Source organism: Nesoenas mayeri (genome assembly GCF_963082525.1).
Source record: "Nesoenas mayeri genome assembly, chromosome: 4".
NCBI classification, from domain to species: domain Eukaryota; kingdom Metazoa; phylum Chordata; class Aves; order Columbiformes; family Columbidae; genus Nesoenas; species Nesoenas mayeri.
In genome coordinates this window covers 30234079-30247960 of record NC_137540.1, presented here as the reverse complement: position 1 = coordinate 30247960, position 13882 = coordinate 30234079, and the positions used below count along the sequence as shown (strand labels likewise).

Here is a 13882-nt window from a genome sequence, read left to right as displayed (position 1 = left end):
CTGGCTGATGTCAAAGGTGTTCAGGAACTTGGTGCCTCTGCTCAAATTTGGTGAATCGATCAGTGGACTCAAAAGGTGTTGGCGTGGGAAGTGGGGAAGGGGGCAACTAGGTAACACATGCACACACACATGTGAGCACGTAATCCTTGTACCCTGGGGGAACCAAACTAAGAGTAAGGAAAAAAGGAACACCAGGCACATAGTTTTTAACTATCTACCCTCCATAGGAAGAAGGGAGATGAGCAGCAGCTGGTTTTCACCTCTTTCTTATTTATAGGTTGCAATAAATGGTGCAAATTTGCAGAATGTCTTCATGCTTCTCACCCTGGAGCCTCTGCTGGCCAGAAGCCCTTTCCTGGTACTTCATGTTCGCAGAAGCAACTTAGTCGGTGATGCTTTAAGGGAGCTGAGCATCCATTCAGACATTGATTTGAAAAAGCCTCTTAAAGTAAGTTTTCACTGCGCCTTTAGCACCTTCTCATCCAGCTGACATTTCTGCAGCCTTTTAGCCCTTCATGATACCACCTCACCAGTGTACTGTACAGTGGTTTCTCCAAAGGTGTAGCACACAGGGACACTTGATCTAATCACTGCTGGGGTTGAGTCTTTCTCCTCTCCAACTCCCAGAGTGTTTTGGCAGTGAACAGTTTACAAGAAGGCAAGGAGCGGGTTTACAGTCTTTTCCTGGTGTGTCTACTGTGTAAGGGGTGAGGGAGGAAACATTTATATGATATTATTCAGACTGTTTTGCTCTTGTGTGGGAACAGGCCACTTACAATAGAACATGTTGTAACTCTGAGAGGTTGCTACAAAATTCAGCAGCTACTTTCATGTTGCTGCTTCTGTTGTTGGGTGGACAGGTGGTTATTTATGATTTGCATAAGATTTTCACAATATGTGATTTGGCATCCCCTGTTCTCTTTCCTTTCCTGCAAGCAGAGCACTGGACCAGGCTCATGGGTTGTGATGGGTTTGGGTATGTTAGACAAATTGCTTTTTGTGGCTCGCTATTTGAAGGATGTCTGATTCACTCAGTCTCAGGTCAGCATCCCTGTTACTGACCTGCTTTTTCTACAGGTCATCTTTGATGGTGAGGAAGCTGTTGATGCTGGAGGAGTAACGAAGGAATTTTTCCTCCTGTTGTTAAAAGAACTCCTCAACCCCATCTATGGCATGTTCACTTACTACCCAGAGTCAAACCTCCTGTGGTTTTCAGACACGGTAAGCCCTTGCCATTTATACACACAGGTCGAAATAATATACTGCATTTAAATGGCAAGAAATTTAGTGGCAAACTATGGGAAAGAAATAATCTTCCCCTCATTTTCCACCCACAATAGAAAGTGAGCTCTGTTTTCACTCAGTGGAAATTAGTATAGATCCATTAGCTTTAGTAGAACTGTGATGATTGTCTCTGTTAAAGAGTTGGCTCTCTCTCTTTATTCTTATCCCATAATAAAACTCATATTAAGTGTCAGATGACAGTTAATAGAACTCTGTTTATCATGAGTGTGATAATCGTGCTTTTAGAACTAGAAGTTAAGGTCATAATGGCTTCTATGCTGCCCTTACTGTTCACGTAATTGCAACCAGTCCACTTAGTTGCGCATCACATCACCTTCAGGGTCTAAACTTGTTAATGCCTTACGTGAGGAAGCCCTTAAATGTCAAGAAACATGGTTTGTAGTGAAAATTAGTTGTTTTTGGAAGGGTGTCCAAGTTCTGTACCTGTCAGATGATATGATGCTGCAGGTGGTAGTTTAGGTCCTTTTTTCTTCACCCACTTAGCTGGCAAGATGGAAAATGATGTTGTCAGTCTTCCCCCTTAAGGTGTAACTACCCTGGTGGATGGTCTTTTAATTTATTAATCACAATTTACAAGGAAGTAAATTACATGGCACCTTTTAACTTGGTAAACAGTATTACAGAGCAGTTACTGCTCATGTTAATACTATAAAAACAAGCCTTTTGACACTAAAAGTAACAACAGTTTAAGTACTGAAAATACAATAGTCACATATTTACAACATTTAACAAATACAAGCAGCCAGTCTGTGACTGACATACCAATGTGAGAGTAAATATGTGAAGGAATGAAGACCAGTGTACCAACACCTCTGTTGGTATGTTTGCCTGGGTGGCACTTTGGTTATGCATAAGTTTTTAATAGAAAATAAGATGGGTCATAGGGAGAGAATTGTTAGAACGTCTGCTTGCAGTACATAGCAAACACCAAAGCTTTGTTAATGTCTAGATGCAGAGGTGTGTAGAAAGGAAGTAAAAAGCAGATAAGGTGGAAAGCAGCTGTTGCTGTTTCCACAGCTAATAATGACTTACAAAAGTAATAGTGCTTGGTTTCTGAATCTTCATTTCTGTGCCACACTCCAGCAAGGAATTTACAGCCGAACTGGGACCTTCTGGGAACTCTCTGATTTTGTGTCTGTTGGAAAAGCATGGTCTGGCTGCTTAATACATAGAGGAAAGCACTGTTGACAGTGTGTCTCACCAGGATTTCTCGCTGTGGTTTTTGCAGTGTTTTGTAGAACACAACTGGTTTCACTTGATTGGCATCGTATGTGGTCTTGCAATATACAATTTCACCGTGGTAGACCTTCACTTTCCCCTGGCTCTGTACAAAAAACTCTTGAATGTGAAGCCCTGCCTAGAGGATTTGAAGGAGCTATCACCCACGGAAGGAAGGTATGAAAAAAGAGATTTGCAGCCTTTCTGGGAAGGGAGACCATCCACCTGAGAACAAGAAATGCTGAACTGGGTAAAAGCTGTTCAAAAAAACCATCTTGTGATCCTTTTGAGTGACTGCTTAATTTGGGAGGCTGTGATCCTAGGAAAGTACATAAGCTGGTGATGTAAGACTTCTCTCCCACAGGCTGTCAAGTCCATCTGCTTAGGCTCTAACCTCTGTACCCACAGAAACCAGATATCCACACAGCCAAAAGATAACTACCACACTTTGAAAACAGGGCTGGGGAGCCTGTTCCTCTACTGTGTGCTTGCGTGCATGATCCCAGATCCTAGCCTCAACCTTTCCCCCAAGCCAGGTTTAGCAAGCAGATCTGCTGTGTGTCTCATGATGTAGTGCAGGATGGGAACTGCCTGTAGGATCTGAAGTGTCCCATCCCTGAACCAGAGTAACTCTGACCTGCTCCCGTGCCAGAAAGAAGGGAGTTGAATAGGGTGAAAGACGCACTTTTTCCTAAATGGTGTATTGAATCTTATCTGCCTAATTGCATGGGGATATTGGCTCCCTCAGACACTGAGATGTTAAGATCCAACTGTATGACTGCTGTCTTCTTTTTTTCTTTGGAGGTGCCATCTCATATATCTGCACAGAGGTACAGCTGTATTTAACAATAATGAGGTAAAATGTCAGGAAGACAGCAGCAGGATTTTGAAGCATAGGAGAAGATTATTTTCTACATGATGGGGATACAGATATAATCCCTTCTTCTTCTACTCCTTCATACCTTTGTGTGGTGATGGCATAAATATCTAAGAACTAGAAATGTAATTTGATTCTAATGTCAGGATCATTGAAGGAGATCCATATAGTAGCTAGGCATGGACTATATTGACAAATTGTGCCTCTAAGAAAGCATCTCTTTATTTGGGGTGTATTTCTTTCTTACCCCTTCAGGTGACTCAGATTCTCTCTTGCAATCCCACTACCCAGATGTATGATTCTCTTTACTTTTGCTGACTTTCTTTTCCCTGTTAGATGTATGGCTTTTTGAATCGCTGATTTTTTTTTTTTTCTCTTTTCTTTTCTTACCTGTTATGTAGGAGTCTGCAGCAACTTTTGGATTACGCTGGGGAAGATGTAGAAGAAACATTCTGCTTGAATTTTACAGTAAGACACCTTTAACATATAATCTCTGTGATTTTTATGGTACAGTTGAAGCCCCTCTACTTATTCATGTGTATTATGGTTTATTCCAAGCTATGCCTGTAGCACATATCCCATGCTAATGTTAAATGCTAAAATGTTAAAATTATTTGCTGTCAACTCTCTTCTTTTGTACGTGATCATGAAAACTGAGCCAGTAATTAGATGAATCAGAGTGGTTTTCAAAATAGCCTTGTTGTCACTGTGGTGTGTGACTTAAATGCCAGTGGCCAGCTTCTCACACTAGACAATGAGAAGTAAATTCCTAAATCCTCCTTGAAAATGGAAGTTAGGCTTTGACATCTATAGGTCAATTCTTGAAATGCTAACACAATTTATGATTTTCCTTATTGTCATAATATTAATAATTTTAATTTAAAAATTTATAGTGAGTGTTCTTGGTCAGACTTTCTTAGAAAACGTTTAGACCCTCACAAAGAGATATGACATTGTTATTCTCCAAGCTATGTTTTTCTCTGACTCAGGCAGAGTAAGGGCTTCCATGTTTTGATGTCTTTGCTGTAAAGTCCTGGCGCTCTGAGAGGTTGTGAGTGATGGGTTCATCTTGAGCTTGATCTTGGTTCTTGACTCTCTGTCTAGGGCCTGCCTGGGGTAAAACCAAGGTACCAGGAAACACTACTACACACTATCAAGAAAATCCTTGCCAAGCTAGGAGAGGTTTGTCCATTTCCTAGGTCCATAAATGGGAACACTTAAAGTCTCTTAGATCAAACTTTCCCCTGGAGTGAGTCAGATCTGGATCTGACTGTGTCTCATGCAGGTCAGAGCTGCAGTTTAGGATGAGGTAGGTAGTGAGGTGATAATGATGGTAATGCAGATTGTGTAAAAACAAACCAAACAAAGAACAACAACAACAAAAAAAACCCAGAAAAACCTTTGAAGTGACACGAGAGATTTTTTCCAGATTCTCTTTTCACACAAAATAGTGTTCTTACTCTTTCTTGCACTATATACTGCATAATGTATGGAGACATACAGATACATTTGATAAAACTTTGAAATGAAAAATAACTAATATCCAAAACCTTGAAATTAATCGCTTGTTTTGCATGTCAAAATCTGAGCCTTTTTTTTGTAGGACAACTTGAAAATTGACCCTTTTTCATTTTCCCCATATGACCAATTTTGTATGTTTGTACTGGTGCCACTCTAGGCTGTGCAAAAGCATGAAGCTGTCTGTGGTTGTGCCATTTTGCAGTGTGAGTAGATGAATTTAACCTACTGAGCTTTTGTTATAAAAAACAAGGAGTCCTTTTTGTTGCTAGAACATGTGGGCTTAGTTAAATACAGTTTTTTAGTTATCAATCTCTTGCTTTTTTGCACAGGAATTTTACTGAAAATAAATACTTTTTTCCTTCCTGAGTCTGCGTTTAGACTTAATAGCCATCCTACAGCATATCTAAATGATGGAAGGTGGTGAAGCGTGTAGGGCATTTGGAGCAGAGAAAAAATGTTCTCTGTGTACCCTTTTCTCCGGCCCACCCTTCACATGCCAGTCATCAACTGTGGAACAGAACCTTGTGTCTTTTTGCAGGCATATGGCCTGAGAAGTACTTCTGGTAAAATTAATTTTCTGGTTTTGTATAGATCTGCAGGGAAAGCTATGGTGTGACAGAGCAGAAGAACCTAATTGAAGATGGAGATAAAATTCTGGTGCATAAGGACAATAGGTAAGTGGAGCGTATTGAGGATGGACTTCTGGTGAAGTTGGGTGCAATGCCACAGAAAATTTGGCTGAGGTGAAATGTGAGAGAGAGTTAGAAGCCACTATGACCAAGTTCTAAGACTAATTGTTCAGAAGTTACTGAATGCTAGTGGCACTTGAAGGAAAAGTGAATTTTCATCTTTTCACTGATGCTTGGAAAATGTCCCACACGCTTTTGGATTGACATCTTCCCTATAAAAGGCCTTCATGTAGACCCTTGAAAGTTTTCTCATGGTAAATAGAGATTGCAACATGATTTTGGCCCTTGAATGTTAAGTTTCCTGGTGGTTTAGAGAGGAACTGTACGTGACCAACAAAACCGACCCTGACAAACTTGTTTATACTATTAATTCTGGAGCCCTACTGCACATAGATTCCTTCCTGTTTGACTGAACACCTGAGAGTTATTAGCAGCACAGCTACCATTTCCCCCCTTTTTTTTCCCAACTGCTAAGCTATTTTCTTTTCATAATCCTGTAATTGGATTTCTACAAATGCCTTTGTTACTTGAAGCAGCATTCAAATTCTTTCTCTGCTGGCAAAACAGTGTGATCCAGTGACTAGTCAGCAGCATGGTGAGGGGCTTGTGCTGGGATTGCTGAAGACCTTACTGGCAAGCTTGGAGATGAAGTCATTTCCTATTAATCTGATTATTTAAGAGGGTTCTGATTATGTCTAGAGCCATTGCTGTAACAAAAGCTGTCTGTATTACCTTCTTATCTACTTTACTGCTGCCTAAAAGGGTGCAGTTTTACAGCTAAATAGCTGCTTCCATGCAAAACCCACGTGGAGATGGAGCAGTGTAGGTCTGTCTCCCTGCAAAGAGAAGGTGTGGTTCAGGTAAATAGACGAGAGTTTAATATACACTTGTGACAGTGAAGTGAAGGTGGAAATGCCACCTTTAGGTTTTTAGGCAGGGCATATACACTCAAAAGAAAAACAGCCATTTTTCTACCCTATGCCATACTGGCTTAGGAGGAGGAAAAGCTTCTAGCTGAGTGGATGTTTGGGAAGAGGACCCAAGTTAGCTTCTGCAACTGTTTATTAAGTCAGGATAGGCAACAAGAGAAGAAAATCCTTAAGGAGAAAGGCTAGTGTGTGCCTCCACTGGCTTAACACATTCCACAATGCAATTGCTTTGTCTTGACCAGAGTTTTGAACTTGAGCTAACCTCTAAATCCAAGTCTAGACATGGCTGTCAATTTGTCCACCGTACAGTGCTTAATGACTTCCTCTACCCCTACGTTTAGAGGCCAGGGACCAATTTGCTGCCCTCTTGGTCTGAATAGTTTGCTGTGTGCGTGTCTTGGGGCACTGCCCTTCCTGCTTGAGGAAAGTTCACTGGGAACTGAAGAATGCACAGGTTTGCTTTGACTGAAAAATTCCAAGTAGGAAATGTCTGCCTTTTCCCTTTCTCCTTTGGAGTTCATATTGGGTGTCACAACATGACATGTTCCTGATAAAGGGTTCATGACCGTAACAGCCAGAGATGTATTAAGCAATAGTTAAGTGCTTAATCAGGTTGGATTACCCTAATGTTCAGGTGACTATCAGGAAAAAGACAATAAAACAAATGCGCTGGAAAATAACTCCCCCTTTGGTATATGATTTCTTATTCCAAGTTTTCATATTTGTTAGTCTGCTTCCTTATTTTTCTTTACTTTCTCACGCATCCCTCGCTGCTCTTACATAGCATATGCATTGAGAATTCCTCCACCAAAAGGTCAAAATACTTCTTTTAGTTATGACCTCCTCAGCTACAGATTGAGATAAGGATTCTGTGGTGTTCCCTGATCTGCTTATCCTCTGAGTGCAGTTGTGAGCTGCTCTTGAGTGTCAGGCAAAAGTAACACCTCCACCCACAGATAATAGTTTTGTGATCCAGTTTGCCCCATTGGCATTGTCAGGTGCTTAACAAAAAATTTAAAAAGTCAGGGGAAATATTTTTAAATCATGGCACAAATAAAATTCTGGTGGTGTATTCATATCATGGTGCTTTGAGAATAGGAAAGAGAGAGTAGAATAAAGGTGTTTAACCTCCTAACAAAATCCAGACACAGGGTTTGGCCAGGGCCTGCCACAGGTTTCTTGCCAATAACTACAGAATGGCATTTTTATTTTCATGCTGTTCTTGGGAGCCCTTGAAGCTAAACAGGTTTGTAATTCTGAGAGGAGTCATTCTCTTTGTGCCGTACTCCAGATGCACAAGTCCTGCATTTATTTAACCAGAGCATGAAGGCTGAAGAGGAGGTTTCCTAAGACTGTTTTCTTTCTCTGTAGTGAAGAGTGTTTCTTGATTTCTTTTGGTTGCTTTCTCTTTGTGGCCAGGAGAGAGGGAACTGGCCATGCAGTTTCAGATCAAGAGCACTCAGAGCATGGTTTTCTCAGTCTGCCTCTAGGGTACAACTTCGGCTTTGAAGGTGCTGAACCCCTGGCAAGACTTATTGGGTACTGAGTCAGCAGCAGCCTCTGAAAATTCCCAGGGTACCCAGTTGGGGCTCCATGAGGCTCTGGGTTTTGGAAGTGGTAGTTTTTGGGACATGATCTGATTTGGTTCCCTCAATACCAAGCAGGCTGAGAAGAGCCATAGGTGATTTCCTGGGCTTCCCAAATGTAGGGTTGTAGGAGCTGGGCCAGGGACTGGATGTGCTCCTCTGGTGACTGAATCCTGACATTTGCTTAACGCAACCTCTGTGCAGGCCACAGGTTCCACAGGGAAGAGGGCTCTGTTCCTGGTACCTTCCCAGCACCTGCTGTCCCCCTGGCTCCCTCTTCTAGCTGTGGGTGACTGGATGCAAAGCCACTGGGTGGGTTTCTTGGTAGTGTAGAGCCTGGGCTGCTGGGGGACCTCCCATGCTGCCACTGCCAGGAAATGAGCAGACACATGGTGGTACTTGCTGCCTAACACTTTGTCCATGTTGCAGCTCAGTGAGTGGAGGGCAGTGGGTTGAACCTGGTGGAGACTGATGTTTGCAAGACATTTTACAGGCAGAAGTGGGAAAACGTAGCTGTGCTGCTGCTCAGGCATTTGATTAAAAGTGCTTTCCTTTGCCTGCTCTCTTGATGTACTAGGAAAGAATTTGTTGAAGCCTACGTAAATTACATCTTCAACCTCTCCATCCATGAGTGGTACACAGCCTTTTCCACTGGTTTCCTGAAGGTGTGTGGTGGGAAGGTCCTGGAACTCTTCCAACCCACGGAGCTCAGGGCCATGATAGTTGGAAACAGTAACTACAACTGGGAGGAACTGGAGGAGGTAACGCTTCACTTTTGTCATATTTTTTTCTTTTTTTCACAAGTACCAGGTTTATGCAGTTGCATGAGGTGGGCACTAGCCTTGGACATGAGATGTTATGAGCCACAGATGTCTTTTTTTTTTTATGCTCCTTGTACACCTTGACGTTATTCACATGAAAAGTTTCTTACTGGGCTGTCCTGCTGCTAATAAAGCTCAAGGAGGAAATTCAGGATGAGAAAGGACACGGGAGAAGGACTTCATCTGTTGTTTTTAGGGATGAAACCTAAGACTGAAGGGAAGAGACAAAGTCAGGGTCTTTACCTGCAGTAAAAGTCACTCCTCTGCACAAGAGCAAAAAGTACACAGCCAAGGCTTCAAAGAGGGGTCTGGACACAGTATGAGTTGTATCCTCTCAGAATGTGTAGGTCAGCAAGTTCCTTGCTGTCTCAACCTCAGCACTGAAGGTAGCTTTGCAGTGCAGAACACATGATCCTGTTCAGGAGTCCAGCCTGTGAACAGGTCCTCCAGGATTTCTCATGACACTTGTAGCAGCCTGATGCCTGCCTTCCACATATTGCTGGGAGAACCCTTTGCTGGGTCTTTGGGCCGTGCTATTGCCCATGGCCCATCCTGTGCTCCATTTTGTAACTGTCAGGCATCGATCTGATGTCAGATACCAGAAGAGATGAGGTCTGGGTTCTGCTTAGTCTTTGCTTTCTTGTGCCAGATTAAATTATTTGCCTTTTTGGTTTTTAATAGAGTGCTGTGTATAAGGGAGACTACACTGCAACACACCCAACTGTGAGAATGTTTTGGGAAACGTTTCATGCATTTCCCTTGGAAAAGAAGAAAAAATTTCTCTGTAAGTATCTTGCAGTGGTGCAGTATCTCCTCAAACTGAAGCCTGAGGTGGGAGTGTCTGCAGGGCTCCAGGGCTGTGGCACATTGCATTAAGTGCAAGAAGATGATACAGCATGAATGGCCATCTTCTGAGTTATCTGCTTGTCAGATCATCTGCTTTCTCCCTCTCTCACGTGTGTGGGGTTTTTTTTTGGTGTGTTCATTTCTACCTGTATTTGGGGACAGCAGGTGAGATGAGGAAAAATACATGGTTTTAAGGGCCAGTGACTCTGAGTTTGCTGCTACAGCCAGCAACTTTTTTTGCCTTGGGAGACCTGGTGGACACCAGGTTGGCCATGAGCGAACAATGTGCCCCTGCTGCAAAGGTGAATGGTGTCCTGGGCTTCATTACAAGCGGTGCTGCCAGCAGGTGGAGGGAGGTGATCTTTGCCTCTACCTGGAGTGCTGTGACCAGTTCTGGACTCTCCAGTGTACAAAAGAGACATGGACATGGTGGAGAGAGACCAGTGAAGGGCTGGTAAGATGACTGTGGGACTGGAATATCTCTTCTGTGAGGAAAGGCTGTGAGAGCTGGGACTGTTCAGCCTGGAGGAGAGAAGGGTCACAGGGGACTTCAAGGTATATAAGGACTTGAATGGAGGGTGCAAAGAGGATGGAGCCAGGATGTTTTCAGTGGTGCCCAGTTACAGGACAGGAGGTGATGAGCACACACTGGAACACAGGTGGTTCCTTTTGAACATCAGGAAACACTTCGTGAGGGTGATGGAGCACTGGCACAGGCTTCCCAGGGAGGTTGTGGGGTCTCCTTCCTTGGAGATACTCAAAAGCCTGACACCATCCTGGGCAGAGAGGGTGGCCCAGAGGACCTTCAGAAGTCCCTTCAACATCAGTCACTCTGATTCTGTGGCTGATGGAAAGATAAAGGTTTTATGTGAGATTTTTTTTCCCCCTCCTCCCAAGAGAAACAAGCAGTCTGCTAGTTGTCTTGCATGTTTGAGTTGGGAAAAAATGACATGGCAAAAACTTGCATGCTGAGGTTAGCAGACATGTAGAGAGGGTCCCAGGAGTCCTGGTTCACAGCAGCAGCTTTTGTAGGTAACGCGAGCTCTGCCTAAACTGCCGTGGCAGGGACAGTGCACAAAGGTGATGCTCAGGGGGGAGCGTGTGTATGATGGGGAGCGGCAAGGAGGAACCAGCCCTGGTCCTGGCACCGAGGTGCTGTGCCTGGCAGGGGTGGCAGGGACCCATCTGCCTCTCACATCAGACAACGTGGTTTTACTGCTTGTTATTCTGCCCAGGTGTAAGAGGGAGCTTTTAAGGGACAGGGGGGCACAGGGTGCTTTATTTACTCACCTGTATACCCAGCTGTGGCCCTGCTGCTGCCTCTGCTCTCCTGCAGCTCTATGTGGCCAGCCATGCCCTGCACCAAGTTCAGTCAGCATTTTGGCCCCTCCAGGCAGGGTTCTGCTATGTGGGTGGGGATAGCGTTTTACTTGAGGTTCCCCAACTGTCCAACCTTCCCTCCCCTCTTCTCATCTCTAGTGTTTCTGACGGGCAGTGACCGCATCCCCATCTATGGCATGTCCAGCCTGCGCATTGTCATCCAGTCCACTGCCAGCGGGGAGCAGTACCTGCCCGTGGCACACACCTGCTACAACCTGCTGGACCTGCCCAAGTACAGCAGCAAGGAGATCCTCAGCGCCCGGCTGGTGCAGGCCATCGATCACTATGAGGGCTTCAGCTTAGCTTGACCAGTGTGGGACAGGCACAGGCACTTTGGGAATGGAGGAAGAAAAGGATGAGCTTGGCTTTATTTTTGTAAGGGAATGGATCAGAACTTTTTTTTGGAAAATATAATTATTAATAATAATAGATTGAGATGATGCAGTCTCAGCCTGATGCTGCCAGCATTTTGTGGGGCTTCAGCAGGGAGTGGCTATTGCTTTGAATTTTCTTGTCTACTGAACAGAATCAGTTCAGTGTGTATTTTTGCTCTTTCCCCTCCAACTTGACATCACTGCCTTCTTGGCAATTCTTTGTAGTTTGCTTTTATTGCCCTTACACACACTTACCTCTCCTTTTAATCCATTTTGAATATTTTGATGTTCCTTGTGTTTAGGCTATGGTGGAAATCAAGGATCAAATAGTGATCTACTTTTTGAGCAGCTGTGATTTCCCCCCACCCTTTTAAAATGCAAGCTGGTTCTTGCTTGCTTTGAGTGGAAATATCCCCTCTGCCCTTTGGTCCTTGGGGGATGGTACTGGGCTTGGATGTAATTTGTGACCCCCAGGGTGGTGTATTAGTGGTGGTACAATCTCTTTTTGCACCAGGTTGTCTCATGGAGGATATGATGGTTTTGGGGAGTTGGCTTGTTGTTCCTCACTTATCTCGTACTGTTTCCAAGCAGTGGCTTCTTAAAGAAGCCCCAGACTCTGCTGGAGTGGGATTTGTATCCAGGCTTATGGAAAGACAAACCCTGCCTATAATAATGGGTTGCTCAAGTTCCATCTCTCTTGTAGACTTGTCAAGACAGAAACACAAGTTAGATGCATGGGCTTTGCTGAGCCCTGTTTTTCCATCCGAACAGACCTGTTATTCCAATGGAAGGTGAGGTGGCTGCTGTTACCACCACCTGGCGTGTGTGGGGTGTGCGAGGGTGTGAGGTGTGTACGAGCTCTCCGGTCTCATCAGGTCAGAGAAAAGAAATAAGCATGGGATCCACATTTGAGTGATAACCCTCGATTTGGAGATTGCTTTTATTTTTGCAGTTACGGTTGCATTATTTGGCTGTTCTAGAGGAGCCCTTTCACTTGACAGCTGTTTTGTTGGGGGTGCCTAAAGGACCATCTGTATGAATTAGACTAGAAATGTACCTTAGGACTTGAGCAGGCAAAGTCATTACCTAAATCTGTCCTGTGAGACTGGAGAGCCTTTATCCTCTTTAACCCCATCTCACTCCCTCATTCAAAGATGTTTGAATGATTCCCTCTGATTTTTCAGGTCTTGATGTAAATCTCATTTTAAGCCTTGGGTGGTTTTGACACTGACTTGTTCTTATGACATAGTATTTATGCACCATGTTCAATACATAGTATTGAACTTCGCACCTCGTAACAAAAGGTTTTAGGCTTCTGGGTTTTTTGTTTGGTTTTTTTTTTTTTTTTTTTTAAGACAAGCCGTGGGCTACACTGAGAGCCCTTCAGCCCTCTTTCTAATGCAGCATTGAAGACAAATATACAGTTATAGCAAATGTTTATTTTCAATGTGTGTGTACATAGTACAGTATTATGCAATAAATTTGATGTTTAATTCAGAGCGAGTGGCTGCCTTTATGTCGGGAAACCAAGGAGGGGCTGCTCCAGGCAGGGGAAATCCCCCCTAGAAACAGATCTCTTCTGCCCCTGAACCCCCACACATCCTGTTTACCAGAATGTTATCAAATTGAGCATTAATATCTCATCTGCTCCTAAGCAGGGACCACAGAGGCAGCACATAAGAGAAGCAGCTACTCTTCCAGGGGCGAGATGTGGATTTAGGTGATTCAGAGGTATGGAGAAATTTTTCTCTAGACATTTTGCAGTCAGACCAATACCACAAAATGGACGACAAAGGATTTGGAGGAGCTGAGCCCTGGCAAGTGCTGGTGCTTGTACCAAGTATGTGCCTCCCGCCAAGGGTTGTCTTCCTGCTGTGGTCAGTAAGGACATGGCCTTACCTCCAGCAGCTACAGGCTCAGGCTCTGGCACAGTCCCTGCATGGGAACTGCTGGGCTGTTTCCCAGGGGCAAATGCACAATATAACTTCCCAGTGCATGACTGTGAACCAGCCCAGCAGGCACACAACAGGCACATGTCCCAGGTTTTGCTCTGGTTCGGCTGATGCTCCCAATGCTAACAGCACTTTCTATAACATTTGCTGGAATCAGTGTCCTCTGCCAAACCAGGCCTTTTGTAAGTGCACCCACTGGGATAACAGTCTTTTCATTCTTCAGGAACATGGCAGTAGCCAGAGACTGGAAGCAAGTAAGCCACCATTTCCACTGAGTTATCCCACACTAGAAGGTCCATGAATGCATCACTTGTTACAGTTTTCAAATGCAAAATTAGCTTCCCCATCTGCACATGAGCAGGCAAAGTCCCCTCCAGGCCTTGG

The 13882-nt window shown here is 44.0% G+C and overlaps 1 protein-coding gene across 1 annotated transcript in view; it reads left to right on the top strand.

Annotated features, from left to right (window-relative positions):
- The window catches only part of LOC308039708 (putative E3 ubiquitin-protein ligase HERC3), a 56340-nt gene extending 43284 nt beyond the window's left edge, over window positions 1–13056 (top strand). Inside the window, exons 18-25 of the mRNA XM_080343298.1 lie at window positions 278–448; window positions 1078–1221; window positions 2534–2700; window positions 3802–3868; window positions 5513–5595; window positions 8703–8886; window positions 9628–9730; window positions 11272–13056. Coding sequence (XP_080199424.1) covers window positions 278–448; window positions 1078–1221; window positions 2534–2700; window positions 3802–3868; window positions 5513–5595; window positions 8703–8886; window positions 9628–9730; window positions 11272–11480 — 1128 coding nt within the window. The 3' untranslated portion in view covers window positions 11481–13056. The remainder of the gene's footprint in view (window positions 1–277; window positions 449–1077; window positions 1222–2533; window positions 2701–3801; window positions 3869–5512; window positions 5596–8702; window positions 8887–9627; window positions 9731–11271) is intronic.
- The last annotated feature ends 826 nt before the right edge of the window (window positions 13057–13882 follow it).